We start from the raw sequence: 27576 nt of genomic DNA, 5'->3' as shown, positions 1-27576 counted from the left end.
CTATTTACAACAACAGATTGCAGTCACCTAAGTTGCTCTATCCAAGAAAAACTGAGCACCTGTGAGAGCTTCTAAGCACGACATTAGAAGAGTTTAAAAAATATAAAATAATCAGTTGTCAGTATAGTACATGCCTGTGGACAATAGCGACAGAAGCTTCTAGAACAAATTCTGTAAATGGTTAGTTTTTTTCCACTGTCACTTTACCAATCCCACTCAAACTGTAGAATCCACAGATTGAGGCCTTGGAAATTCTGTCTATCAGACAGAGCTGTTGCTGGCAGATTCATCACAGTTTGTCCCTCCCAACCCCTTTGCAACTACTATGGGGGGCAAAATGCAGCCAAGGAGGAATTTTCCGCTCATCATAATTTTCCAGCTGGAATCCTGTGCAGAGAGTGGTAAACAGTAGAGCCAAAAAATGGGTAAAAAGCTCTTAAAAATCCAAACACTGAATCCCACCCACATGGTACAAGAACTCCAACTAATTAGTTCTGCAAGGCTGGTTTAGCAGCTTAGGACTCCAGGCAGAGGGAGGCCTCCCTCCCGTTCTTAGTTTTGGAGCTTTTCTTTAATTAGCCTCAAGAAAACCCAGCGTTCCCATTTGAATAATCCATGTTGGGTTATTTATTCAGTTCCCTGCTGCCACACATTCCCCAGCCCTGAGCTGCAGGAGCTCAGCATTCCTGGCTGGTGTTTGCTAACCAGCCAGCACACAGCCTGGCACTCTGGGGACAGCCAGACAGAGCCCGCTGTGCCCTCCCGCAGCTCTGGGGAGCCAGACAGCCCAGCAGACACAACTCGGTGCCAGCCCAGCAAGGAAAAGTGGAGAGAGAGCAGAGAAGCCCCAGAGGTTTAGGGTGTGACAAAGCACAGCATAAGAAATGCAAACTTACGCCCCATTCACAAAAGTAATTTTTATATCAGCAACCACAAAAATTCAGCAGCTCAGAGGCTACACAATACAGTGGAGCCTGAACTGGGGAAAAAAAAGAAAAATGTTTTCCCTAGATACATCCAAAGGTCCTCTCCTGCCCTCATAGAGGTCATTTATTTAAATCCTTAGAGGATTTACCTGACCTACACCATTCTCTAGCAGACACCCAGATGAAAAGATATGCCACTTTCCAGCAGCCACTGTGGCAACCTCAGTTCTTAGAAAATAAAGACAAAGAGTGGAGATTCCATGTTTGAGAAAGTCCAACTTACTTACCTGATAGAAAAAAAAAAAAAAAGAAAGAGAAGACGGCCAAATATCTAGCTATAATATGTATTGGCACATCAAAAGGAGGAAGGAAATCACAAGGCTAATGAGGTACCTGAGCATCAGGTTCATCAGCTGCAGACCCTCACCCTTCAGGAAGCGATCGCGGTTGGAGCTGAGCATTAGGCAGGAGCAAAGGGAGTCAAACAGGTTCTCCATCATTTCCTGTTCCTCTGCTGTACTTGGATTGTGTCGTTTAAACACCTGAATGACAAAGAAAGCAAATTACCCCCAGATGTTGGGCTGTGCTGTTGCAAAACACACGTGAAGAGTTTGCACCAAAAGCTCCAGCACCTGAGAAGTGCTGCATCCTCTGTAGCTGCTACCCTCTGCTGCCTTGACCGTGCACCCACAAATGTGCAGCAGCCTGGTGCAGGATTTAAAGGATAATACACAGGGCCTGCAAGGGGAAGGGCAAATTCACCCTCAGGTATGTGATAAGCTGATTACCAGAGATTCCTACACAATTCATACCTGAGGGTGCTGCAGACAGCACTGCCTGAAGAAATATAGGCAAGCTAGCAACACACTACCTTCAGCCAGCTCAAACATGGGCAGCCCTGTGCTTGGAGTGGAGCATGCTGAAGATGGACCAATTCCAACCCTGCCTACCTCCAACTTGCCATGAAACTATAATGTAATAATTCAACTTCCGTGCACCTCAGCATTAACATCTTTACAGAAGGGATTCATGTCACTGACCATGGATAACACACCACATGGAAGATATTTTGGGACTGTGCCTCACCAAATATGAAGCACTGCTAGGACAGCACCCCTGATATTTTCCACTCCTCCCACCCAGCCCAGCAGTCTCCCGATGGAAGAGAAGGCATGTGGGAATTACTCACAGATAACTGCTGAAGCAGCACATCGATCCCATCCAGCTCCCCAAGCAATTCTCTGTTGTCTAGACGGAGGTGGGGGGAAGGGGGAAAAGAGAGAGAAAAATGAAGCTAACTGTCAGATTTTACAGCCATCTAACACTGATACATCAGCAAACAAAATCAATACAGCTTGACAGAGCACAAAAGCTGCAGAGAAAGAGAGGGTGGAGGTGAGGGAGCACATGGGGGAGAGTTAAGCCAGCAAAGGAAAGCTGGAGGCAGAAAAGTGCTGCTGTGATCTGAGAGAAGCCTGGATTCTGCCCTCACTGACAGAGATATGGCAGGCATGGCTCACCATCATTATTCTGGAGCAGAATCGCCAGCACCTCACTGCAGTACAGCTTGTTGGCATCAAAAGGCATCTTAGCCTGTGGGGGAAGGAACAAGAGACCCATCAGGGCACAGCCCTCAGCACCTCATTGATTTGAAGAACACATTAATCAAATCACCAAATGTATGAGCAGCACATAAAATAAAACACATCTGCAGTAATTCTGCAGTTTTCCTCAGTAACAATTCTGATGCAGGGGTGATGGGAGGTGCGTGTGGGTTCATGCACACATGTAGAATGTCCACTGTAATGCTTCACATGGTCCTACATCAGTAGGTTTGGCCAAGTTGGCTCAAAACCCCTAAGAACAGTCTCCAGTTGTTTGCCACACAGAATCTCTTTCCTGTGATATATTTTCCACAATGTTACCTGGGTGCATGGCACTTATCTCTGTTCTGGAAGCCTGTGCCTGTCAGCAAAACCAGAATTTCAGAACACATGTCACAATAACATTATATAGTAACTGCCAGAGTTTCCTCTGAGGATCAGTGTCACAGTCAGAAGAACATGAGATGGGTTTTGCCTGCACAATCACCTAACTTCCATTTCAGCTATTCCTCCATGCTCTTTATGCTAAAGAAGTCATAATGAAATGAAAATGCTGAATTTGAACCCCCCAAAAAATTCCTAGAGTGGATTCTGAGCTGGATCCAATGTTTTTGTATGCTGCCAAAGCTGCTTCATCTACAGAAACAGACTGTTTAACATTAACCAATTAGATAATAATGCAACCTGTTTTACTGAGAGATTCATAAAATAAAACAAGATTAAAAATCATCAGTACCAGCTATTTATACTCCACTGTTCAAGAAGGGAAAAAGCAGAAGTCCTAGGCTTAAAACATAGCATTTTTCACCCAGTTTTTTCCCCAAACACACAACTCCCTGCAGCATGGTGGACAGTCCTGCCTACGCAGGGCTGCTGGGCCAATCATCCCACCCTTCTGCCAAGGGACAAAGCATGGTGTGCAAGCACCAGGCAACACACAGAAACATGGAAAGCAGGAAGATTCCAAACACCACCAAATATTGACTTTAAATAAAGCTTTTCATTCCAAATGATCCCCAACCAGTCTGCAGAATGATCCTTAACCACTCTGCAGAGGATGGCATTTACAGCAGCCAGGTGACACCTCCAGGCAGACCATGAGGGAGAGGGGAGGGTGCTCGGTCCTGTACAGCCCTGCCACCATGGGGTGACCAACTCCTGCCCTGCAAATCCTGGGAAACAACATTCTGATCTCATAAGACTGCACACGTCATCAAACACTGCTTGTGTTTGCAGAAGTGAGCTCTGAGCTCTCCACCTGAGCTTTCTGATGCAGTTCTGACAGTCACAATACAATTATAAGACCTGAAATGCTGTCAGGAAACAAAGTCATGCTCTGTGCTGTGTGCCAGATGTCCTCATCACTGCTCAGACAGAACCCTGATCTTAAAACTTATCCTGCAGACATTCCACAGCAGCTCTACCCAGCTGCTGAGATCCTGGGTTAATCCCAAACACATATGTCAGGGAGAGAGATTCAAGACCAAGCACTGCCAAGAGCCAAAGCACCTGCAGAGGGGTTCATTAGCTCCCCACAACCCTGTACAGGCAAGAAAAAGCCCTGCCTGATCCTACATCCCAAATCCAGCAATTAACACAGCCAGAGAACCCAACAGACACATCCTGCACAAGCTTGGAATACCATTGAGCATTCATGTTCTGTGGCACCAAGGAGGGGACTCCTAGTTGGGCTTATTTTGCTTTCCCAGGTTTTTCAGTCTTTCAGCTGCCACAGCAATTCCATGGCAGGCAGCAGTACATACCTGGCAAGACTAAAATTAACTTCACTTTTTCTTTTCAAGCAAAGAACATAATTATGTTACTTCCTGTAGTGAGAAATTACAGATTACTTCTGTTAACAAGGATGTGAAGTGCACAGAGGGGTACCTGCACTTACACAGCTGATGGAGAATTTCTGGAATTCAGAGGCTTGCTAATCATGCAGACATTTAAGCATGGAAGTGCTAATGCCTTAGTGACAGGTCAGAGAACAGCCAGAATTTCTTTGCTATATTTCCTTTACTATTTCTGTGAGAGGGCTGAACTATCCATTCTTTTTCTACAGCATTTTCCAGTGAATGTTTAGGCATTTTTTCACACAAGACAGAGTTAAAGTGTGTAACTCGCTGTCAAAGGATGCAGTGTATGAAAACCAGATCTTAATTTAAAAGGCAATTAGCTGAGTTCAAAGTAAAAACCGCCCCCAGCAGCATTTAAACACAAACATCACTTAAAACTCAAAAATTGTTAGAAATGTGGGAAGCAAAAACCATTAAATGGTTAATATTAGTGTCCCCTCTCACTGGTCAGCTTTCATAGTCCTACAGATCTCACACATGGAAATTCAACATATATGAATCATATGAAAAGATAAAAGACACAATTTCTACTGCAAGACATTTATAAAGACAAAACCTAAAAACTAAAACTGCTGAGGACATAGACCCTGAACTATAACTTTTTGTCCGTAACTGGGCTTTTACAACACACACAAGCACAACTGACTTTTCTTAACCTAGTTTTTGTGCTAACTGGTCTGTAGAAGGAAAGTGAGAAACCAGCTCACCTTCAGCCTCTTGAGCAGCCACTGCATGAGGCCCTGCTGTGCAGCCTCCGTGCACATCTCCGGCCTGAACTCTGCCATGTTCTCCACGATTCCTGGCAAGAAAAACACACAAAAAAGATGGTTTTCTCCACCAGGAAGTACAAATCTCTTGTTTCCAGTATCTCTCATTCTTGCAGTCCTGGGAGATTACGATCCCAAAGGACTGCAAGGAGTGGGTGATGGTGTGACTGCCAGCAGTGGCACCACCCTGCAATGGTTCTGTGCTGTGCAGTGATCAGGCAGCAGAGGAGCAGTTATGTCCTTCCATGAATTGCAAATGTTTTACTACCTGAAAGTTAAATATATTGTTAAGACACAAAGTATAGCTCACAGATATGTTCATAGTAAATACATGGACAGTGGAGCACTTTCCTGGAGGTTTTTAAAAGCTGTGTAGATGTGGCACTTTGGGACATGGTTTAGTGGTGGCCTTGGCAGTGCTGGGTTAATAGCTGGACTCAGTGATCTTAGAGAGCTTTACCAACACAAACAGTTCTGTGATTGCCTCTGGTGCAGTGCAGTGATCCATGTATCTGCACCTCCCAACACAGCTGGCTTGGGAAGAGGCACCTTTCATGATGCAGCCATGGGACAAAGGACAAACTCTGGCTCCAGGGACAAGTGATCCCAAGCTGTGCTTGAATAAAAGCTGTACCAGATCCTGTACTGCAGTGCTGGCAGTCCAAGAGAAAAAGAGGAGGGTGACAAGGAAGGGATAATTCATACCCCTTGGTACAAACCACTATTTCTGTGAGAGGGCTGAACTATCCATTCTTTTTCTACAGCATTTTCCAGTGAATGTTTAGGCATTTTTTCACTGCTGTGCTGCTGTGCAGCAGCCACTTACCCAGGGTGTTGTGGACACCATCAGCCTCCTCTTTCACACTTTCATCCAGGCGCTCTAAATTCTGGACCAACAAGGCCACAACCTGGCCCTCCACCTAAATCCCCGGGGTCATGGAAAAGATAAAGAGATGAGAAACAAGAATGAAAAGAAGAAAATTAAGGAAATACCCTGCCAAACATGACCAGAAGACATGAACAACCCTGCTGTAAAATCTCAGAGGAAGAAAAAGAGTCATCATGCAAATCTGTCACTATGCTTTTCCTAATTAATGAAAAAACTTTTGTGTTTCAGATTAAACAGAAAACCATCAGGAGGAAAACATGCACCTTGTCACAGTCTTATTTCCTGAACCAGCCTGACTCATTTATAATCCCTCAGAATTCTGAAGCATGAGGCTCACAAACCACTGTGGATGGGAGAACTGTCAGCTCTGTGAGCAGCTGCACTCCCAGCTGGTCACTGCTGCCTGCCTACATTGCTGCTGGACCTTCCACCTAACAGGTACAAAAAGCTGACAGAACAACGCTCACACACAGATCCAAACCCAAGAGCTGAACTGTCACCAGCTGAAGTCCTGCAGTTAAATCCTCTCAAGATGAATGCACCAAGTTGGCTTCAGTGAGTTAAGGAAAACTAGAGAGGCAGGGGGGAGTCCCTGAATCACAGAGCTCACACCCAAAATACACCTTTGAAACTGGAATTGGAAAGAGTCCCAGCTTGACTCTGGCAAACTTTCCATTGTGGATGTGAGCTTGGAACAGTTAAACAAAATAGCATTACAAATTCAAACACTCTCAACCAGCTTTGGACCCAGTATGTGGAAAAAACACACATATGGGCTGCTGCAGAAAACAATGTAACAATCTTCAGATACCCTACAACCTTTTACCTACTTTCTTTAAAAGAAAAAGTAATCTAAAAAGCAGATATCTAAACATTTCTCCCAAGATAGGCCTGACCTGTTTCTTTCAAGCAGGACAATGAAACCTCTAAACATGGCTATTATCAGTTGGCTGGTGACAATGAAAACAGGAAGAACTGCACTTGATTTACTACCTCTCCACATATTTTATAGAAAACATCTTCTCTAGCAGCTCCTTCCTCCCATTTCCTTCACCCAGCAACCTCCCCACCAAGGCAGAGTAATTAACAACAGTCCAGAGGCCAGCTGGAGGAACTGGGCTCTGGGCACTGTCATTAACCTCTGGAAGGTAACATTATAGTGACTGGACAAGGATTGTAGGAGAAAACAGAGAAGCCAAACTAACCAAACAAAAGAAAAACTGTAATTTCCTGTCTTCCAAATTCAGCATAATAGTTACAGAACTAGACACAGACACAGCCATAGTGATGCTCAAAGGCAGCAATTCACCAGTTCCAAGGTAGGACAGACCTGTAAAACTCATGATTGGCTGGGCATCACCTCTCTGGAGAGTTTGGTATTCCCCTTCTGCAGCGGGGGAGCAGAAGGCATCCAGCACAAACAGCAGGAAAAGGGGAAATCCACCCCCATAGAGGCCAAGAGGCACTCAGAGTTAACTGTGCAAGGAACACTTAACACCAACCAACGCATCTGCTACCCACTTAGGCAATTTTCTGGGTTGGTTCACTCTCTGTGCCAAAAGGGATCCTTACCTCTGTACCCTCCTCCGTCCTTAAAGTTCATTTGCTCTGCTACATGAAACTTTCAAGTTTTTACTTCTTGTTAAGAAAAAAATCCCACCGTCACTGACAGATGCCCCAGTTCAAGCCCAGATTTTGGGGCTAGAAACAAGAGTTACTGGGTAGAAGACATCCAGTCTCCTGTGCAAGAGGTGAGACTGAAAGGTCACAGGAGCATCACTGTCCTTTGGGTAACAAACTTCAGCTCTCCATTAGTGAACTCAAGTCACACTTTTTCACGGGAGAGAAGGGAAATGCAAACAAAGCTCCTGTTTTCAATGGGACACTGTCCAAGTCACAAATATTATTACTTTGTTCTCCCTCCCAGCGCCAAAAAATCTCCCAGCCTACACAAATTTTGCAATATAACAGCGTTCCATCCAAAAAAGAAGTGGTGCAACAATGTGCAAATGGTGCAACCACCCACTCCCCAAACTCTAGCATTTCATCAAAAACAGCCATCATGGTCTCAGGTTCAGAACAGGCTTCTCCTGGCTATCTCCATCACAATGCTGGCAGCAAAGACAGCCAGACACAGCTGCAGATAGCAGGATGGGTCAGTGCTCATTGCTGGGCTGAGGCAGATGTTGAGGCACTGAAATAATCTGGGGTTTCCTACTTACAAGAGCGTCTATGAGGACTTCAGCTCCTTCCTCACTCTCATGGAGAGTATCAATATCAGTCAGCTCTTGCAGCAAGTCAACCACAGCTATGGAAACATGTGCCGAGTGTTAAGGACAACCAACAGGGAGGCAAATGCACTTAGTAGCAATAGCAGATGGCTCTTAGGCCAGTGTGTTCATGACATGACCCCAAAGCAACTGGCAATACATTACCAGTGAGGTGATAAAATGCATTACAATCACAACAGCAGGGTACAGATACCAGACACAAGAGCACACAGACTACTGCAGCACACCTTCCCCAGAAGTGCTAAAATTAGGGAATCTGAACAATTGGGAATGATAAAAACAAATGTGATTCTATGCTTACTGTATCAGGCAATTTTACTGTTTCTTCATGGAAGTTACTTATTTTTTTCAAATCAAACATGCCGGAGTTGGTCTAAGGAGGCACCATCTTGCATTGTCAAGACTGAACACAAGCGAAGAGAAATGAGTTATAATAATGTGATTTGGGTATTCTGCTCTCAGTGATAGCCCTGCTAACCTGATACACACACACCTAACGAGGGCACCGCCGGCAGCAGGAGCATCACCCCCCTCTGCCCAGCCCAATTAGGGCAGCACACTCCTCAAACTGCAGCCCTCGCAGGAACAGCAGAGCTTCTGCCAGCCCAATTTTCACTCATTAACTCTGGGCTGCATAACACACAGCTCCCCTGCCTGCTGCACAGCTCCCTTGTAAGACAAGACGTATTCCAGCTCATTAGACCCACTTCCCTATTCTCTCAGACACACTGATCAATCCTGCCTGCGTCCCAAGGGCAGAGCAGGAGACGTGGTTTTCTGAATGTCCTAAATAACCACTCTGTGATGGATCTCTCTCAAGTGCCCGGGCTGACAAAGCGGCTCCCAGGTCTCCTATTTGTGCATTTGCTCAGACACACAAGCAGCAACAGGAAAAGTATTTTCATCTGTCTTTTCTTAGTGAGGTTCAGCCATGTGCTGGGGCTGGCTGGAGAGGTGAGCTCTGCAAGAGAGAGCCTGGACCTTCTGCTGGACAAGCTGCAGGAGAGTCACCAGTGTGTCACTTCAGGCAAGTGTCACCTCAGCAGAGTGTCACTGCAGCGACAAAGGCTAATCACACCCTACACTGCACCAGCAAGAGCAAAACCAGCAAGTCAACAGAGGGAATTCTTATCTTCTCCTTGGCCCTCATGGAGCAACTTGCATAATATTTTGTTCAGTTGTGGGCTCTCCCAATAAAAGAGAGACCTTGACACACTGTGCTTGGGAGAGCAGAGGACCACTGAGGTGGTCTGGGGGTTAATACAGGGTGGATGAGGACAAATTGAGGTAATGGAGTTTCATCAGCTCATGGGAGAGAAAGCTCAGGGAGGAATCAGTTGAAGATTTCTGCTGTCTCCTGGGTGCCACAAAGATAACTGAACCAAGTTCTTTTGAGAGTGCACAGCAAAGAATTCAGCAGAGTTCATCACACAGGGCATTCCTGTCTGGGAAGCTTCTGTTGGGGCTTGCAGTGAGAGTATCAGCTATCCTATAAAATTTAGGAGATAGTAAAGCAAAGCCTTGCTTGAAGCTTTTGTGTCTTTCATTAATAAAATCTTGTTGGTGATCATCTTTCATTCACATGTTTTGTGTAAAACTGTATGAATCATTCAGCAGATTATTTGCTCCCCCTGGACATTGCTTTTGTCTCCTTGCATTAGTCCCTCAAGACACCACAATTAAATTGCATCTGAAGAGTCATTTGTTTAGTTCTCTCCTTGAAGAACTCATTTTAAAAAATATTTTCCCATTTGTTTTAACAAAATGTCATTAGAAATCTGAGCTGTATCAATTCAGCTTTATGTCTAGATGCTTCATCTTAACAGTGCTTCTACCCTGTATGTGAGCAGCAGCAGTCTCTGCTTCCAATGGAGCTCAAAACACTTCAGCAGTTTTACAACAAGAAATACACTTTCCCAAAATTGCAGTTCTCAGGCCAAATTCCTACCCATTAACTCATTGATAGGCAAGTTGCAAACCAAATAAAAAGAGTTCACGATGGAAACCCTGACAAGTCTTTGACAGCAGCAGTGAGCCAAGCACAAAGCTTTCCATGGCAGATAGGACAAAGCAAGCTGTGCTCTGGTGCACTTTATCTGCCAAACAGCTCTGCTATCCCAGTCAATATTCCCAGAGTTCCTTTTCCCCCTGTGAATGAGAAATTCAGTATAAAAGTACACAGTACAAACAAATCTGTGGTGTCTGGTATAAAATAAATAATTAAACTACAGTAACCACGAAATTGGATTTGCATGGGAGGAGCTTTCCCCTGTACAACATAAATTGTTAACAGTTATTTGAGAGCCATTTCCTTGCAGATCTTGGATAAGGGAAGCTGTGGGCTTTACTGTTTTGCAGGGACCAGCATTCATCACATCAAGGTTCTGCCTGATGCAAGTCAAAATACCCAAACACAGTGCTCGCTAATATAAACTGGCATGCAATAAAATATTTATGTTTTGGTTTTAGCTTCTGATCACTGCACCCACTTAGAAAGAATGAATTATGAATTCTCAATAGATGGTGCTATAAAGAAAAGTGCTAAAAAAGAAAACCAAGATCTGTGCATCAGACCACAACATGCAGCACTAACAGGCCTTTTCACATTGTATATTCCAAAACACCTCAGGAAAGCTGGTAAGTGTTATCTCCTGCTTTACACATAAAGAAGCAAAGAATAAATTACCTTCCTAAGGCCATGGATCAATAAAAATGGAAAAAGGACTGCCTGAGTCCCAAGTCGACACGCAGTGCCCTTTCCACAGGGCTTCACTGCTCCCTCCACCCACAGATATTTTCAGAACACACACATGCAATCTCCCAAGTCATGTAACAATTTTTCAGCTTAATCTGCTGTAGAGTATTTTACAAGCAAAGCGGTCTGAGGTCTGCTTTTACAGACTGCACAGTGGCGAGCTGGGCACAGTGCCAGTTCCCAGCTGACAGCTAAGCATCAAGGCACCAGGATACTCAAAAAATGGCACTGTTTTTGATCAACAACTAATAGGAAGCTCTTCCTCAGATGCCCTCAGAGCTCCAGAGGTACAAGAGCCAGGTGCACAGAGGGATCAGGGTCAGTGACACTGGACCTCACTGAGCATGGAAATGGAATTGTCTCTGGTTGTGTACTTAACCAGAGGGGCCACCCACAGCCTTGAGCTCTGTGCACACCAAACTAAAGGCATGGACACATGAAGAGGACACATTTACAAACTAAGGTGAAGCATGTGGTGAGCTAATCCATGACAAACAGCTGACAGCCTGACAGCTCAGCTCTCAGCAAGAAGGGGTAAAACAGTTTCCTTTTCATTGGGGCTATTCCAAAATTTGCACAGTCTGAGATTATCATTGTGAAGTCCAGGTCTTCACTTCTCCTGTGCCGCTCATCTGCTCACACTCTTAACACTGCCACTCAAAACTAGATGAAAGGATCATAAAACAAGAAAGGAGAATAACAGCACTGAAAAAAAATTCAGAATCAATATCACTTGAACAAAGAAGGCTTTCACTGGGAAAAAAATGAAAAACCAACACATAAATTCAGTGTGGTGGGAAGAGGAGAAAAACATCTACAGGAGCCTGGGAAAGAGGATATGAGAGATTACAGAAAAGTCTGTGGAAAGCCTCTCCCACGAGAGCTGCTTTAACAACTGAAGGATATCTGTGTTGTCATGTCCCAGCAGCCCAAGCAGTGACTGCACAGCGTTCAGCTCCACCAGCAGGTGATACAGGCCGGGCATCGTCGCAATCACGTGCATTTCCTGAATGATGTCATTTAAATCCAGTTCTGACTCCATAAACCTGAGGCAAGACAAAAAAGGGTAACAAAAAGGCAAGAAGAGACCACTACCTTCCAGGAGACACCACGTAGGACTTGTCACCCCAGGTGCACACAGCACCAGCATTTCTATCCTCCCTGTCCTACACCTGCCCCTTGAAGTTTAATCCTGCAGCAGCATAAACATTTCTACTGTATAATTTACATAGAGTAAATAAGCAGATTTGTTCCAATTTTGCAAATCAGTTCTAGAATTTCAAGAAGAAATTAAAATCAAGATGCTGCAGCCATACAAGAGAAAAACTGCTTATAAAATAAATTCTGTAGAGCGCTGCACCTTCCCTAGCTAGCAAATATTAGTATGTGGGTTGTATGAGTCTGAAGTCCATAAAAATAAACTGGGTAAGGGAAAGGACAGCAAACAGGACAAAAAAATAATGGCATTAAACTGTAGGAAGAAATCCCTTTAATGTATATAAAAGAACACCTTGAAGGGAGGAAGAGGCTTCAAGAACACAAACACACATCTGGCTCTCAGAGCCCATCCAGCTGTTCTGCTCACCACAGCACTGGGTAACACGAAATTATTTCCTCCCCACACAGATCTCTGGCTGGTATGCAAGCACACACCTTCACATCAAATGATGGAATGGAACCTTTCATTATTGCTGATGATGGTTTTTGTGCTGCCAGCAATATATTGGCCCCACCAGAGTCTCAACAAAGCCATTTTTAATTAAAAAAGTCAGTTTCAAATAATATTTAGAAGAACTACAAGGCAATAACTGCTGTTACATAAGCCTTATGTAACTGAAAACATCTCTATATTCCAGAAATTTATTTAGGTTTACACCTAAAATCAAAGGAAAAAAAGTTAAGTATAGTCTTACTTCTCTGGATTATCAGGAAACTTGATCCGCAGCTCCTGGTTTTTGTAGGATCTCTTCTCAAAGGTGAGAATCATCTTCTTCACTGAACTTTCATCCAAAGGTTCCTCCTGACCAAATCAGAAAAGGCAGAAAAGTGAGCTTTCGATGGCTGGAGAAATACCAGCAATGTGGTGGGAATGCAGCCAGGCCCAGGGCCCTGGGAATTCCAGCCAGCTCTGGAATCTCACTGCGCAGAGCTGCCAAACACCTCAGATGCCATCAGTACCCACTCCAGCTCAGACCTCGAGCTGCTCTTTTACACCTGTTGTAACCTGGCACCACCAGTTCATATCGAGGTTTTTCTGCTTCTGACACAGAGCAAACCTGCACTCACAGCCTGTGCCCACAGAGAGCTTCTCTGCAGAAGTCTCTTGTTGTGCTATTGCTTTTTTTAAGTCTACATTTAACTGCCCTGAATTTATGTTCTTCTGCATTTTCCTCACTTGGATAAGCTTTCACTGTTATCTTAAAGCCTTTTCCTAAGAAAAAAATAAATCAATATTCCACTCTAGTATTTTCTCTTTATTTTGTAAATGCTCCTAAGGTGTTTCTCAGCTGGAGTTGTATATTTACTGTACAGCAGCAATGCAATATCAGCTGCCTCCCTGACACCTACAAACATTTTCCTTAGTTTACGATTTTAATGCACTTCTTTTATTAAAAAGTTGATGATATAGATTTCCCTGTGTAACCTCTTCCCTCTCCTCTGACTGTGTTACAACCACTATTTAAGAGAAGCTCTCAAAAACCAAACCAGACATCCTCCCATCTTTAGCCAAGTTTTGTGCCCATCCCCTGCTCAGGATTAAATCAAGAGCTGCTGCTGCTGTGTTGCAGTTTCTTTGGTCAGTGACTCTAAGCAGCAATGTGGTACGAGACAGAAAACCTCCACTTCTTCAGCAAACTCCATTACAATAACAACACCAGCCCCAGCCTTCAGTTATGATTGGATTTCCTCCGTTCCTTTGCCCAACCTGTCTCATTGCCATCCTGCTCATGTCACCATCCCATTCAGCCAATCAATACTACAGTGCCCAAAGCACATTCTTCTTGCAGTGGGATTTCAACCCACACATGCTGACACTGCTTCCTTCTGTTCCCTTTGATTCTTTGCTTCCTCTAACACATATCACTACGATATCTCCATTAGGATCTGCTTTATATCTTGTATTGAATTTGCATTCAGTATTGCAGTGTCCTACAGATTAGCTTCTTCACATCAAATTTACTGGGACAAAGCACATTTTAAGGCACTTGTATTAACTGCAGTCCAAAGTAATAAACAAGAGATTTGAGTTCTAAAGAAAGCCTGGACTTTCAGCCTTTAAAATGTCTGGCTGGGAGGACTCCACTTGACAAAGATGAGGGACTGGCACACTGCAGGAATCCACGAGACTCCAGCCAGTCAGGAGGACTCTTCTCTCGATCCATCCTCCCAGGAGCTGAAATGCTACAGAAATCCTGCATTATCTTTCTCTGCTATCAGCAACAACTGTCATGGCAATAGCTCAACATCAAAAAAAGAGGGAGATTCTTAAAGACGGATGCTGGCAATGCTGTATACAAAGGACAATGATATTTTACAAAGCTACACGATTCTGCAGTGGTGAATATCACTTGTTTTTTTATCAAACAGGACACAGGCAGCAGGAGGCAAATATCTTCTAGATTTATACCAATCCATGTGTCACATTTATAAAGTGATCTTTTCCCTGGCCCTTGGCAGAAAGGCCAATGCAGCATTGGATTTCTGTCTCCAAGGCTTGAAATCATTTACCCTTGACAGCTGCCACCCCCCTCCTCTGACCTAAGACCCTTCTTGTACAGAAGAATGTTTGTTTATTTGCTGCTGCTGCTGCACAGCTACAAAGAGGGGGAGAAGCTGCATGGTTGGGGGTACTGATGAGAACAACAGTCAGGAAATTGGTTAGAACACAGAAACTGTTTCCTAAAAATATACTTTAGAAGATGATATGGATATTCTCAAACCAAACAGAGATTAGACATGAAAGCCCTCTCCTTTTTGCCCCCACTTTAAATCTTCAGCTGATATATTTGAGAAATTTGAAATTAATGAACACCCCGCAGGGCAGGAAAGCAAACCCACAAACCGAAGCTGTATGAGCACAGAAAAATCACATTAAGCCTCACCACCTACATGGCAAGAAATGGAAATCACAGAGAAGGGGTTTGGTGTTTGGTTATTTCCACTGCCTCTCCTTTCCCAGAGGACTTACTTCCTCATCTTCCTCTTCTCCATCCCTCTCAATTATCTGAAGGAGTTTCTTCTTCTCATCATCAGTTTCTTCCAGGGCAGCAGACTCCTCTTCCCTATGACGACCATGCTCTCGGGCACTGGCTTGTTTCCGACGTGCTTTGATTTCCTCTTCCTCTTCATCACGGGGTCTTTTTGTCCCTCTGTTAGGCTGAAGTCAGAGAAGTAAAAGGTGAATGAATACAAGCGTTTAGTGACCCTTGCAAACCAGAATACCAATATTACAAGCCATATTGAGGAAATTCTTACAAGTTTAAAAGATTTGCTTACACGACACTTAACAACTCTGAAAACTGGAAAGGAAATTAATTTAGTGAAGTGGAACATCACATGAGTAGATGAATGCCTCTGCCAAGAGCTGTGTCAACATCCTACCTTCTTTGATCTATGAACACAATTCACGGGAAAATATCTTCATAGACAGCAAGGACAAGGAGTGCACAGACAAGGAGTGGCCCAACAGCCCTGCTCAGTGGGGCACAGCTGCCCATCAAGGCACCCCGGTCTGCTGACTCAGCTCAGACAACCCCACATTTCACAGCCAGCAGACTGACATGCTCAGCAGACAGCAGGGAAAGATAATTTTTTACCCACAATGTATACAAGATTATATTGAGTTCCTGTGTGCCTCCCATTTCACCCCCATCCTTCTGTCTGAAGTTTGCTGACAAGTCAAAGCAGAATCAGCCCAACCCAGTGTAGGCAAGACAAGGAGGACTGCTGCTTGCTGCAGCTCTGCAGGGGCTTGGCACTGGATTAAACAGTGCCCAAACCATCGTGGTTTGCTTGGAACAACCTATTATTTTATTCCACTATTTCTAGTTAATTGTCAAAATAAAATTTGCCAAGGACAAGAAGTCCATTAATCCTAATCCCATGTTTTCATTCAGGCAGAAAGGGATAAAAGCATTTGCAACAGAAGAAAAAACTTTCCCCTCAAAAGCTACAAGGACATTAAATTTGGTCTCTCACATTTTTGAAGGACAACCAAGCTGGAACAGGAGTACTCTATGCTCTATAATTACAGCAAAACAAAGCTTAATTCTTTACTATTTAAAAGAAGTGTATGTATCAAGAATAATAAATAATAACAAAAATACTTTTACTTTACATCACTGCTCAAGTCACTTGGTAGGTGATTTTGTAACTTCATTAGGTCTAACACATGTCCATCTTAATTCATAAAACACCACCTGGCAGGCAGCCCCTACTCCTCTGCTCTGTGGGACCCTTTGTCTAAAATGGCAAAAGTCACACCAGGCTTCCACGAACACAGACCCTGCTTTTATGCAAGACTGAGATCCTTCTCATGTTTGATGAGAAGAAATTTGATTTGATGAGAAGAAGTTTGATGAGAGGAAAAAAGTGACACTTCCATTCTCCTGCCAGGTCTGGCACTTGTGTGAGCATCAAGATGGGAATTTCCAGCTCCCTGGCAGGTTAGGAACTTTTGGGCTGCAGAGGGTAATAAACCCTCCAGGCTCCTAAGGGAATCCAGCTGTGGTTCCAGCTCTGCCACGTGCTGCACCAGTGGCACAGCCCAGTACCAACAACAAGCTGGTAAATCATCTGCTCCAGAGAAAATGCTGCTTTCAGATGTAAAAAAATTAAGCCCACCCTCCCCCCAGCCCCAAAAAGCACATGAGGAGTTAATTATAGTTAAGAAGCAGGCCAGAGAGCAGCCTGGCTGGGATCACCTTGTTTTCAGGGTTACACCTTGTCACCATTTTAGGGAAGATGCAGAATCAAGTTTCCCAGACAACACATTAGCACAAATCAGAGCTGTATCTGCTCACTCCCAGGCAAACCTGTTCAAGCTCTGTTATCTGTCTCCTTTCTCCCTATATCTTCTCTGCCATTTCCATTACAGATGGTACATTCCTGACTTAAAACCCTTCTAAAGTGCCTCCATGCACTTTTAAAGCAGTTACTCAGCTCATAATTCAATAGCCATGACATGGAAGCATACCCAGAGATTCTGTGAAATGAAAAATTTATTTGCTTGGAGGGTTTTGTGGATTGGGTTGTTTTTTTTTTAAGCAGATTCCTATTACTTATCTTCTAGGTACATTAAAATATAATTTCACATAGATCCATTTGGAAACAAATGTGTCATTGACAACAACTAATAATTCAAACACTCCCTGAGCAACCAGCAACCCCATAAAAAGAATAAGGAAAAGGTGCTCTGCTAAATGACATCACCCAAAGAAAAAACTTCAGTAAATCCATACTCCTTACTCAATGTCCTCGATGTCACAAGGGGCCCTGCCCTTCCTATGTCCTTCCATTCACTCCTTGGTAATACCCCACTCATCCTAAACCATCTTTGACAGATTAATGTCACAAATACAGCAATTAGTGACATAAATCCTGAAATTTACACCTAAATCTCAACAAGATTTGCCATGGATGTTCCTAATTCGGAATTGGAATCTCAATCCTCACTCTTATTTCTAAACATTAAAAAGGACCAAAGCCTCTGGCAAGCCAGAGGTGTAATGAGAGGCTGAGGGAGCTGGGGGTCTGTCAGATGCCAACTAATGTGCCATAGGAAGGGACTGCATCCCAGAACAATACCTAAATTAAAACTCCATCATGAAACCATCCCCATTTCCTCTGAGTACACAATCCTCAAGACCAGAATTTACACCCTTGCTTCCATCTCAATTATTTTACCCTTTTTTGTATTTATGCATTGCTGGGGGAGGCGTCTCTAACACAGAGCAGAATCATTATGATAAATCATGGAAGTGCCCCGCGTGCGATCATTAACGCTGCCAGCAGCCTGGCAATAGGCAGTAATTGAATTCTGGGCAAACGCTATTAAGCAGGCATTAAGGCTTTGCCTCTCCTTATTGATGTTATGCAAAACCTCGCTAAGAACATTGCTGTTCCCAACCAGCACTTATTAAAGCCAAGAAACCAAGGCCTGAGTGGAACACCTGGGTCCTGCTCATTCCACAAGAGATGCACAGTCATGAACAACTGATTTAAGGCAGGCATTACTTTTTGTTCATTGATTTTCATCTTGGGTTTGCATTTGTGTTTTGCAAAGGACTCTTACCAACTAGCAAGAATTAAGCTCAGAGGTTGCTGCACCGAGCCTGGTACATTTCGCTCAGCAAACACACAGATTGTGATCAAACACATTTATTTAACCAATCCCACAGCTTCACAGACATCTGCACAAGTTCTGTCTTTCTGGTAGAAAAGAGAAAGTTAATCATTTATTTGATAAACAAAATGTGGGGTTTTTTACTTAGTTGTGCTAAGGTGAATCTGGCAAGAAGTTAGAATTCATTAGAAAATGCACAAGAAAAGCATTTTTCAATTGTTATGTTAGCTAAGCTTAATTCTGTTCCTGATGAATGCAGGGCATTCACAGTAATTTATTCAGCAGGCATTTTCATTTAAATCTAACACTGATAGCACCACACAAAAACCAATGAATACAAAAGGGTTTAAAAAAAGCTACTGTTTATAAAATATGATAAAGTAAACAGAAGCTGGTAATTGGGAACGGGAGAATTGGAGAATTATCTTTGCCTTACTCTTGTAATCCTCCTGTACTGGTTGTGTCTGTTAGCTGGCAGACACTCCCTGGGGCCCAGCCTTTGGGTACAGACTTTCCCCAGACACACCTGACACAGATCCTGGTCTAGGCACAGCCAGGTAAAGCCAAGCATGACCTCAGTGTGGGCAGCAGGAGCAGCATCAGCCACGTGTGCCACGAGGAACAGGGAAACAACGTCCTAAATCAAAGCACAATAATCTGCCAGCGCCCCTGGGCTCCCTCCAAGCAGTGATTGCACATTAATATCAAGGTTAAGTACACCACAAAATCAGAACACACATTTCTCAGAATCCTGATTGCTTCAGCCTTTGCCAAACATAAGGAAGGTTTAGAGAGGTCTCAGTAGTTTCATATTACCCAGGAAATACTCAGGAGTTTCGTATTACTAAGGTATCTGTTTTGTAAGTAACCTCATTACTGTGAAGCTCAGAAATTTTTTGTTAATGAAATCTGAAATAAATCTTCATAAATGATGCAGCTTCTGTGCCCACATCCCAGCCTGCTCCAAAGAGCCACTCAGAAAGCAGCACAGCAGCTGTCAGTTTGGGATCCTGATCTCCAGAGGAATCTTCAATGACTTCCTAATTTTGTTTCCAACGTTTGTGATAAAGCAGGCTACCATCAATCTCACTTTCCCATGCTTTTTCTTCCTGAGGCATGACACACAGCACTTCTAAATGTGCAGGATCTGAGTGCTAAAAACTGGAAGAACTGGTACCCCAGGAAAATCAGAAATCTCAAGAGACCCAAGAGTTCCAAAATCACACAATCTGAGGCAAATGTAATGACAGGTACCCACATGGATACAGATTATTAATTTCAGAGGGAACAAACCCCTGTGCCCTCCAGTGAGGCTCTGAACCACCCAAGGAACGCATCAGGAAGGCGCAGGACAGGGATCTTTCTTGACATCCCCTGGTTTGGTGGTCAAAGACAATACATTGGGAAGTAAACTAGAGATTCATCTGCCACCCTGTGAGAGCACCAAGACAGCTCTAGCAGCATGGGGCTGTACTCCCAAGAGCAGAGCCAAAGGATGTGGCAGACAGCTGAGCCAGTGAAGGCTCCTTGTTTAACTGCACGAGCTACTGGGGTAATAATGCTGTAAGTAGTCAACAGCCAGCTCATCTGAGCTGCCCCTACCATCAGATGCATCCATTACATTGCAAATTGACAGCAAATTATCCATACCAGCAGCAGAAATGATGATGAGCCCCCGTGGATCCACAGAGATCCATCCCTGTACACGCTGCACTGAACCCCGACAGACCACGGGGAGATCTCACCCCATCGGTTACTGCTTCTTCTGCTGCTTGATTTTACTGACAATCAGTGCTTTGCAAGGATCACTCACAGTGAGGAAATCTGCCTTTAATGAGAATTCAAATAATCTCCCTTATTCCCTCCCAAGACAACTGAAAGAAGACGCTGAATAGCCCTGGAGTTGGCTTTGTCCTCTTAATTACCCTCTGTAATCAGAGACCAAACACGGAGGATCTGGGCAAACAGCAGCAATATTTAATCATCACTTTAGACCATCTGCAACTGTTTTGCAGCAACACGTAAAGTTTATGGATTCCTGAGCTTTGTATAAACGGCCAGGTGCTGTTTAATTGTATTTTTTGTTGCAAGAGGTTTCTTTTCCCGTTCTGGCAGACACTTGGGGCTGAATTGGTGGCACGGTGCCTGCAGTGTTCCACGCCAAGTTTGCCTCTGAGGGAGAACATCTTCTTGCCGAAGCAAGGGCACAGATTACACATTTAGAGGAGAAAATTCAAAACATGTAAGAGGAAAGCAATTATTTTGGTTTGTGCTGAAGGAGGTTGAGAAGACCAACTCATTTGCAGCAAGAGATTAAAATCAGAGAGCTGAGGCACCACACCACCTCCCCGACAGCCGGTACCATCCCTGCAACGAGGACAAGCAAGGAGACCTTGAGCCAGCCCACAGCCCAGCCCAGAGCAGGAAAACTTCCAAATCCAGGGCTGGAGCAGGCCAGGAGCTGCTGGGGGAGCTGCCAAGCCACCCTCTCCTGGCCATCTTCTTCAAGCCACCCTCCCTGCAGGCAGAGCCTGACCCACAGGATGGGAGGCAGAGAAATCTGCTGTTTCCAACTATTCTTCCCCACATCTCAGCAGGAAATGCCCTCACAGAAGGGAATCTCATTTTCTCAGAACCAGAGCTATTTGCCTGCCTTCTGCTCCTGCACTTCTTTCAGCTGTACTCACATTGCACGCAGTTCTGGAGGTCTGAACTCAGCACCACTCACTTCCAATGCTCACTAAAGCATCACCTCAGCTACTGACACAAGAACCACCTGCATTCAGCTGAGAGCCCAGGAGAGCACAGAGCCAGGACAAATCCTTTAGGAACTATTTCAGCAGTTGGTTGAAAGCTGGAAAATGCTTTTCCCCACAGCTAAGAACAATTTTAGCAGCAAGAAATGGAATTAAAATTTAGATACCCTGCAGCTAAGCAGCACTTCTTTACCTCGACAGAACAGAGCCCCCACTGTCACAAGCAATCACCCCCTCACTGTGCTGAAAGCTCATCCAAGGGAAAGCTGCACAAAATCCAAGTGAGCAAAGCAAAGTGGATGGACACTCCCCTCCAGAGTGGAGGGAATCCTGGGGAGTTCACATTCTGAGGGCAAGAGAAAAACCAACCAACAAAACCCCAAACTGGAACTTGGTTTAAAAATGACAAAGTTCATTCAGGTTTACCTCTCTGTGCCTTAACCTGCATCCCAGACATGTAAGGGCTGACATTGCTGACCCCCAGATGGGGAGGACAAGGCCAAAGAATCATAGGAATGTAAGAAATGAGAATTCTAACTTGATGTTGAAAAATCACATTTGAAAAAGACAGAGAAATACAGAAGTGGAGTAGATCTCAGACCAGCAGGGCCATGCTGTTGGATGCAGCAGGATGTGGAAGGATGTTTGAGACAGAGCAATCCACAGAGGGAAACATCCTGGAGATTACCAAGGAATAATCCAGTGGAGCTCTCAAAGACAAACTGCCCCAGAAACTTCAATACCATTGGGAAAACTGCTGAGGAACTCTCAAACACAACAGAAACTTCCCCTTTTTACCTGAGCATCTCCAAACATCACATTCCCAAAGCACAAAGATGGAGTGAACAGCAGGACACTCCCTCCACCTGTGTGCCCCACGGAATGAGGCACACCAGCAACTCTGTGCTCTCAGCTCGGAGCAGAGCTGGCCACACTTACAGGCTGAAATGCCTCGGGGTGTTTTCCCCACCCAGGGAAACCCACGGCTGCAGCCGGGCTGAGGAGCGAAGCAAAGCTCGGCATTATCCCAGAAAAGGTATCAAAGTGTTACTGCAGTTTGTGCCCGCATTCCCTGTTCCACAGGGAACACCTGGAATCTGCTCCTGGGACAATAAACCAACACTCGACACCTGCACACAACGAGCCGCCAGTGGCTGCAGGGCGAGGGGAGAAAACGCTCCGAGTAAAGGAAAACTTTCATAAAGAAAACTTCTAAAAACATATTTTGATGAAAATTAAATTAAATGAGCTTTGTCATAAAACAGGGAGAAAAAGAACAGCCACGGAACGAGCCCAGGCCTCGCTCCAGCTCCAATCCGCCCATCTGCGGCCGAAGCGACACCGGCAAAGCCGCGGAGCCGCCGGTAACCGGGTCCTACCGGGCACCGCCGCGCAGAAAAACGGGAGAGACCCCCAAAACCTAGCGGCACTTTAACCAGACCCCGTGCGAGCGCACCGAGTGCGGCGGTGAGGCCCCGCACGGCGGCCGCCCCAGGCCCGCGGCCGCACCGGAGCCGGAGCAGCATCGCTGCCGCCGCAGCGGGGCCACGGAAGCGGTCACCTCCGTGCTGGGAACGGAGCACAGGGGACCCCGACCCCCCAGCACGGCCCAACCTCCCGAGCTCACCTGGTAGCTGAGCAGCTCCCCCACGTCCATCGCGCCCACCGGGCCCCGCCACCGGGAACCTGTCGCAAACCACCGGGGCCGCGCGACACCTGCCGTAAGGCAGGCAGCACAGGCCAGGGCGGCGCGGCGCCACACTGCCGGAAAGCGAGGCGAGGGGGGCCGTGCCGGAAAGGGAGAGGCGGAGGCGCCACACTGCCGGAAAGCGAGGCAAGGGGGGCCGTGCAGGAAAGGGAGAGGCGGGAGGCGCCACACTGCCGCAAAGCAGCGCGGGGCTGTCGCGAACGGGCGCGGGCGGAGCGGGGCCTCCCCCGCCCCTCACGGCTCCGCGACGCGGCTCGGGGACATCCCGCCTGTCCCCGGTGCCACGCGGTGCAGGGCAGGGAGGGGACGAGACCCCGAGGCACGCCCGGAGACAGGAGGGCCCGCCGTGCCCCGAGCAGCTGGTGCCGCGGGCGGTCCCGGCCCCGCTGTGCCCCGGGGGGAGCGACACCCGGCAGAGCCCCCTCAGCCGGCCCCGAGCGCTGCCCCCGGGAATCAGCGATTTCCCGTGACACATTCTCTGTCCATAGCCGCCCAAAGGCGCTGCCTGCTCGGGAATGCAGGCGGCTGCTGGCAGCGGTTATTGACAGCCCATTTCTATTTATACCCGGCGTCATTAACCGCTGTCACCTTGAACACACGCCAATACCCGGGCTCTGAGCGCGGCAGCAGCGACGTGACGGCCCCTCTGTTTGCTGAGGTCGTGACAAATGGCTCTGTAATTCCACAAGATGCAAAACCCCAGGCAGACCGAGGCATTTCTCAATTTAACAAATAAGAATAATTAGGAGAGAGTCAACTCGGCCAAAATCGTACTGAATTTATTTCGACTATGCTTTAAAAAACAGTTTTGAGCTGAAATAATTTTTCATAATGATCACAGCTATTACGCAGTTATCTCAGCAGGAGTCTGGTTTGAGAAATCTCAGAAAATTAAAAAAATATATAATGTTTTTGAAGGAGTCCCTCGCATCCCCCGTTGTTTCAAGAAAATATAGGAGATCGGTCATGGCAAAATTAACTCAACAAATCTGCATGTTAAAGATGAGATAAATAGAAGATAATTATTAGCTCGTCTGGCTTTGGGGTATTGAGTGTTCAGATAATTCCCCAGCTGTGAAATCTCCACATTTGCAGACACTGGAGGGGTACTGGCACAGACTGGGAACAGGATTCAGCTGCTGGGAAGCTCGACCCCCACCCAGGGACAGCACACCAGGCAGGTGTAGCACACACACGGAGCAGTGGGGACAAGAAGTGAGCACCCACAGACACAGAATATGATGAGCTGCTCCTGCCCCGAGGCTTCCCCTGCACCTCATTCCCGCTGAGTGAACAGCTCTGCAGGAGCTGGGGGAAGGCAAAAACCACCAGGGACAAGAAGAGCCCCAACCTGAGCACAGCCAGCAAGGCCGGCACCTTTGGCTCGAGCTTCTTGTTAAAGAAAGGGATAGAAAATGTTCAACTCACCTCCCTGACAGGACTCAAAGGCCAGGGGGAACATTCAAAAAAAAAAACAAAAGCAGGAATTTGAGGAACCGAGGCACCGCATTGCTGCCTGGGAAGCCCAACTCTCATCCAGTCCTACAGGGCAGGATGCAATAACAGAATTTTTATCCAATAAGGTGTGTTGGAGCACAGGGACAAAATATTGAATTAAAAAGCAAAACCAGGAGCAAAGTCAAAGTATTAAAAAAGCTCTCAAGGAAATAAAAGAAGGATGGAGAGAAGCAGCTGCTCTGGGTGGTGGGTGCTGCACGGGGCTGGCACCAGCCTCTCCCAGGTGGAACATGCAGCAGAGCTGGGAACGGGGCTGAAGGCTCTGGATAGGCTGGAGCAAACCCTGGGACTTGGCTTGGTCAGGAGAACAAGGACTCCTGGCTTACTGTTCCCAGGCACCCACCTGCCACAGGGGATGGGGTGCCACCCTTGGGGCTGGCCATGTCCCCAGGCCTTTCCTGACACTTTTCCCTGGATGGGCACAGAGGAGCCAGGACCCAGCAGCAGCTGCAGATGAGGAGAAGCCCCAGCCTCTGCAATGGTCTCAGCATGGAAACACCAGATCCTCATCCCAGCAAAGCAGGGCTGCAGGGGATGCTCAGAACCATGGATGGGAGCGGAGGTGGGAGGAGGAGGAGAGGAGGAGAATCCTGGTTTAATTTTATTCCGAGTTCAGGTTTCAACCCAGATGCCTCGAGATCTAATTCCGAATAAATAATTGTACTGAGTAACCCAGGTCCCCCAGTGATTAACTAAACACACTGAGGCTCGCTGAAATTGAATTAGTGGTGTGCACTCAGCCGTTATTACCCTCCCCACGTCATGAATATTAATGAGGGGTTATTAAGAAATGTAAATGATGCCTCAGGGGGTTGGGAGCACAGGGGGTGCAGGCCCGTGCAGGCTGATATGACAAACCATTAGGAAAACAGCCTGATTGAAGCCACTTTTTAATTATGTCAGATCTCGCTCTTCGGCGGGTGCAGCCACGTTTCCGGATGCTTTCGTCTTTATTAAAATGAGAAAAAGGGAACAAGTCAGAGCTGGAATGGGAAACGAGCCTTTGCGTGGGGGAAGATTCAGCCACCCAACAGCCTGGCATGTGGGGGTGACTGGATCCTGCACCCCAGAGGGTTCCCCCCCAGCTCAGCTCTAGCCAGGACACCCCCATGCTGACAGAGGGGGACACTGGCACCCCCACACCACCTGCCCCCCATCCCTGGACCCCCACAGCCCCCAGCTCCCCACCACGGCCCTGCTGCCTGCAGCCCCTTGCCTCGGTTCAGCCTGGCTGGGCAGCGGAGCGGCTGCCACAGGCTCATGCATTTTAACAGGCTCTCACAGGGCTCCCGCGCCGGAATGGGAGCTGACAGGGCCAGCTGAGTTAATCAGAGTGGATAATGGAGGGAAAGAGAGAAATCTCAGCCCAAATTGCTGCAGAAATCATGAGCCGGGACTCAAAACCATCGAATTAAGCTGGGATGATGCTTAAAGGGAAAGGCAGCAGTTCTCCCAGCCTGCTGTCCCACTGAAGCAGGGAAGGAGAATGGCCACAGAGCCCCTGTCCTCCCACAGAGGGTAGGGGCCACCAAACATTGAGGAGACCCTGTTCCACGGTGGAGATGTGCCACTGGCACTGGGACAGGCATCATGGTCCATCCAGCTCTGCCCATCAGGGGGTCACACACAAAACAAAGCAGGCCAGGGGCTGTTCTTTGGAGGGCACCAACAGATCAGGTGCTTTGCTGTAATGACGAGTTTGACACGAGCCTGGACCTGCTCCACCATCCCAACACTCACTCCCCTCCCTGTGCTCGCCCTCCCAGAGTATCAAACCCGGGTGCCTGAACAGGGCTGAGCCGCCAGCAAGGGAACAATGGGCATCAGATGGAATCACAGCCCGTCCCTGCGACCTGCTGGCACCGTGGCAGTGTCACCGCAGACAGATGGGACAGCCTGGGACAGGCACGCACACGGAGTTCGTTGGGATTCAGGTCTCTCCGCCCTGATAGCTTCATAACACCAGGCTGCCGCTTAATTGCACCCGTAAGTGTTGGAATTACTGAAGGGTAAAATGCAAATGGTGTAACCTTTCCTGAGCTCACCCGGCACTGCTGCGCCGGCTCCGTGCCGAAGGGAGCTGCCTGAATCCCTTCCTGCTTCTTAATTGCTCAAAAGCTGCTGGGAGATGTCCTCCCCAGGCCCCAGGAGGGAGAGGACAGGCTCCTTATCACGGTTGTCTGCTGGTTCCCTGGAGGTGCTGGGGAAGCCCTGGGAGCTTCCACCTCCCCAGTCTGACCATGACACCCATTCCAGCCCCACAGCACTGTGACCAGCTGAGCTGGAGCGTGTAAGCACGGAGCAAAACACAGCCTGTGCCCTGCCACCTTCCCACCCCAAGAGCCTGGCACAGCTCCTGGCCAGGACCCCTGTGTGCTTGGTCCTGGGGTCCCGTGGTGTGCTGGATGCCAGGGCACAGCACTGGCTGAGCCCACAGCACGGCAGGAGCTGGAGGGCTCCAGTGCCAGCACGGGAACCCAGCTGTGGTATTATGGTTAATGAGATTTTCATGAACCTGCGAATCATTTGGTGGGAGGGGTGGGGACAGGCCCGGGTAATTAAAGGCTGCTGACCTGTGAAATCAGGCTGTGAGAAGCCAGGCACTGTGCTGAGGGTAGATGGGGCTGGAGGGGGAAGGGAAGAGGAAGGTGCAAGGGGTGCTTGTGGTCAGGCAGTCCCTGCTCCCCACCTGTGGCAATGCCACTCACTGTCCTGGTACAGTTGGAGCCCGGGTGCTGAAGCAGTACCTTATTTATGGCTCTACTTTCCTGAGATAAACTCCACAAAGTGTGACAATCAAAATTAAAGATTTCTCTAGAAAGGCAGCCTAGGGGAAATCACTGCTGCGGCCAGTGGAGATTTCCCAACGGTGACTTTTAAATTAAAGGAGAAAAAAATTTCTTTAATTTGGCAGCATGCATGGGATGCAGCTCACTGGGCACGTTATTATCCAGCTCAGCAAATGCTCCCAGAATTCACTCGTGCTCCAAATTACCAATCTATCTGTGAGGCTGCACATCCCCACCTGTGCCAGCATCAACCTGCACTGGGGGGCTGCATCCCAGCGGGGACTGGGTGTGCCCTGATGCCCCAGAGCTAAGTCCTGGCAGCTGCCCCCTCCCCACACAACCCAGTTTTTCTGCCCGAGCTGGAGCAGC

At 46.8% G+C, this 27576-nt stretch overlaps 1 protein-coding gene across 1 annotated transcript in view; it reads right to left on the bottom strand.

Annotated features, from left to right (window-relative positions):
- Window positions 1–22930, bottom strand: part of CTNNBL1 (catenin beta like 1) — a 47426-nt gene extending 24496 nt beyond the window's left edge. Inside the window, exons 1-10 of the mRNA XM_041478778.1 lie at window positions 22820–22930; window positions 15281–15469; window positions 13005–13111; window positions 11998–12137; window positions 8268–8365; window positions 5983–6076; window positions 5097–5188; window positions 2447–2519; window positions 2116–2174; window positions 1320–1468 (exon numbers count right to left, since the gene is read on the bottom strand). Of these exons, the coding sequence (XP_041334712.1) occupies window positions 1320–1468; window positions 2116–2174; window positions 2447–2519; window positions 5097–5188; window positions 5983–6076; window positions 8268–8365; window positions 11998–12137; window positions 13005–13111; window positions 15281–15469; window positions 22820–22849 (1031 nt within the window). The 5' untranslated portion in view covers window positions 22850–22930. The remainder of the gene's footprint in view (window positions 1–1319; window positions 1469–2115; window positions 2175–2446; window positions 2520–5096; window positions 5189–5982; window positions 6077–8267; window positions 8366–11997; window positions 12138–13004; window positions 13112–15280; window positions 15470–22819) is intronic.
- Between the last annotated feature and the right edge of the window lie 4646 nt (window positions 22931–27576).

Source organism: Pyrgilauda ruficollis, unplaced genomic scaffold, assembly GCF_017590135.1.
Source record: "Pyrgilauda ruficollis isolate IOZ18807 unplaced genomic scaffold, ASM1759013v1 scaffold46, whole genome shotgun sequence".
NCBI lineage: Eukaryota > Metazoa > Chordata > Aves > Passeriformes > Passeridae > Pyrgilauda > Pyrgilauda ruficollis.
This window is presented reverse-complemented; position numbering and strand designations above follow the sequence as displayed.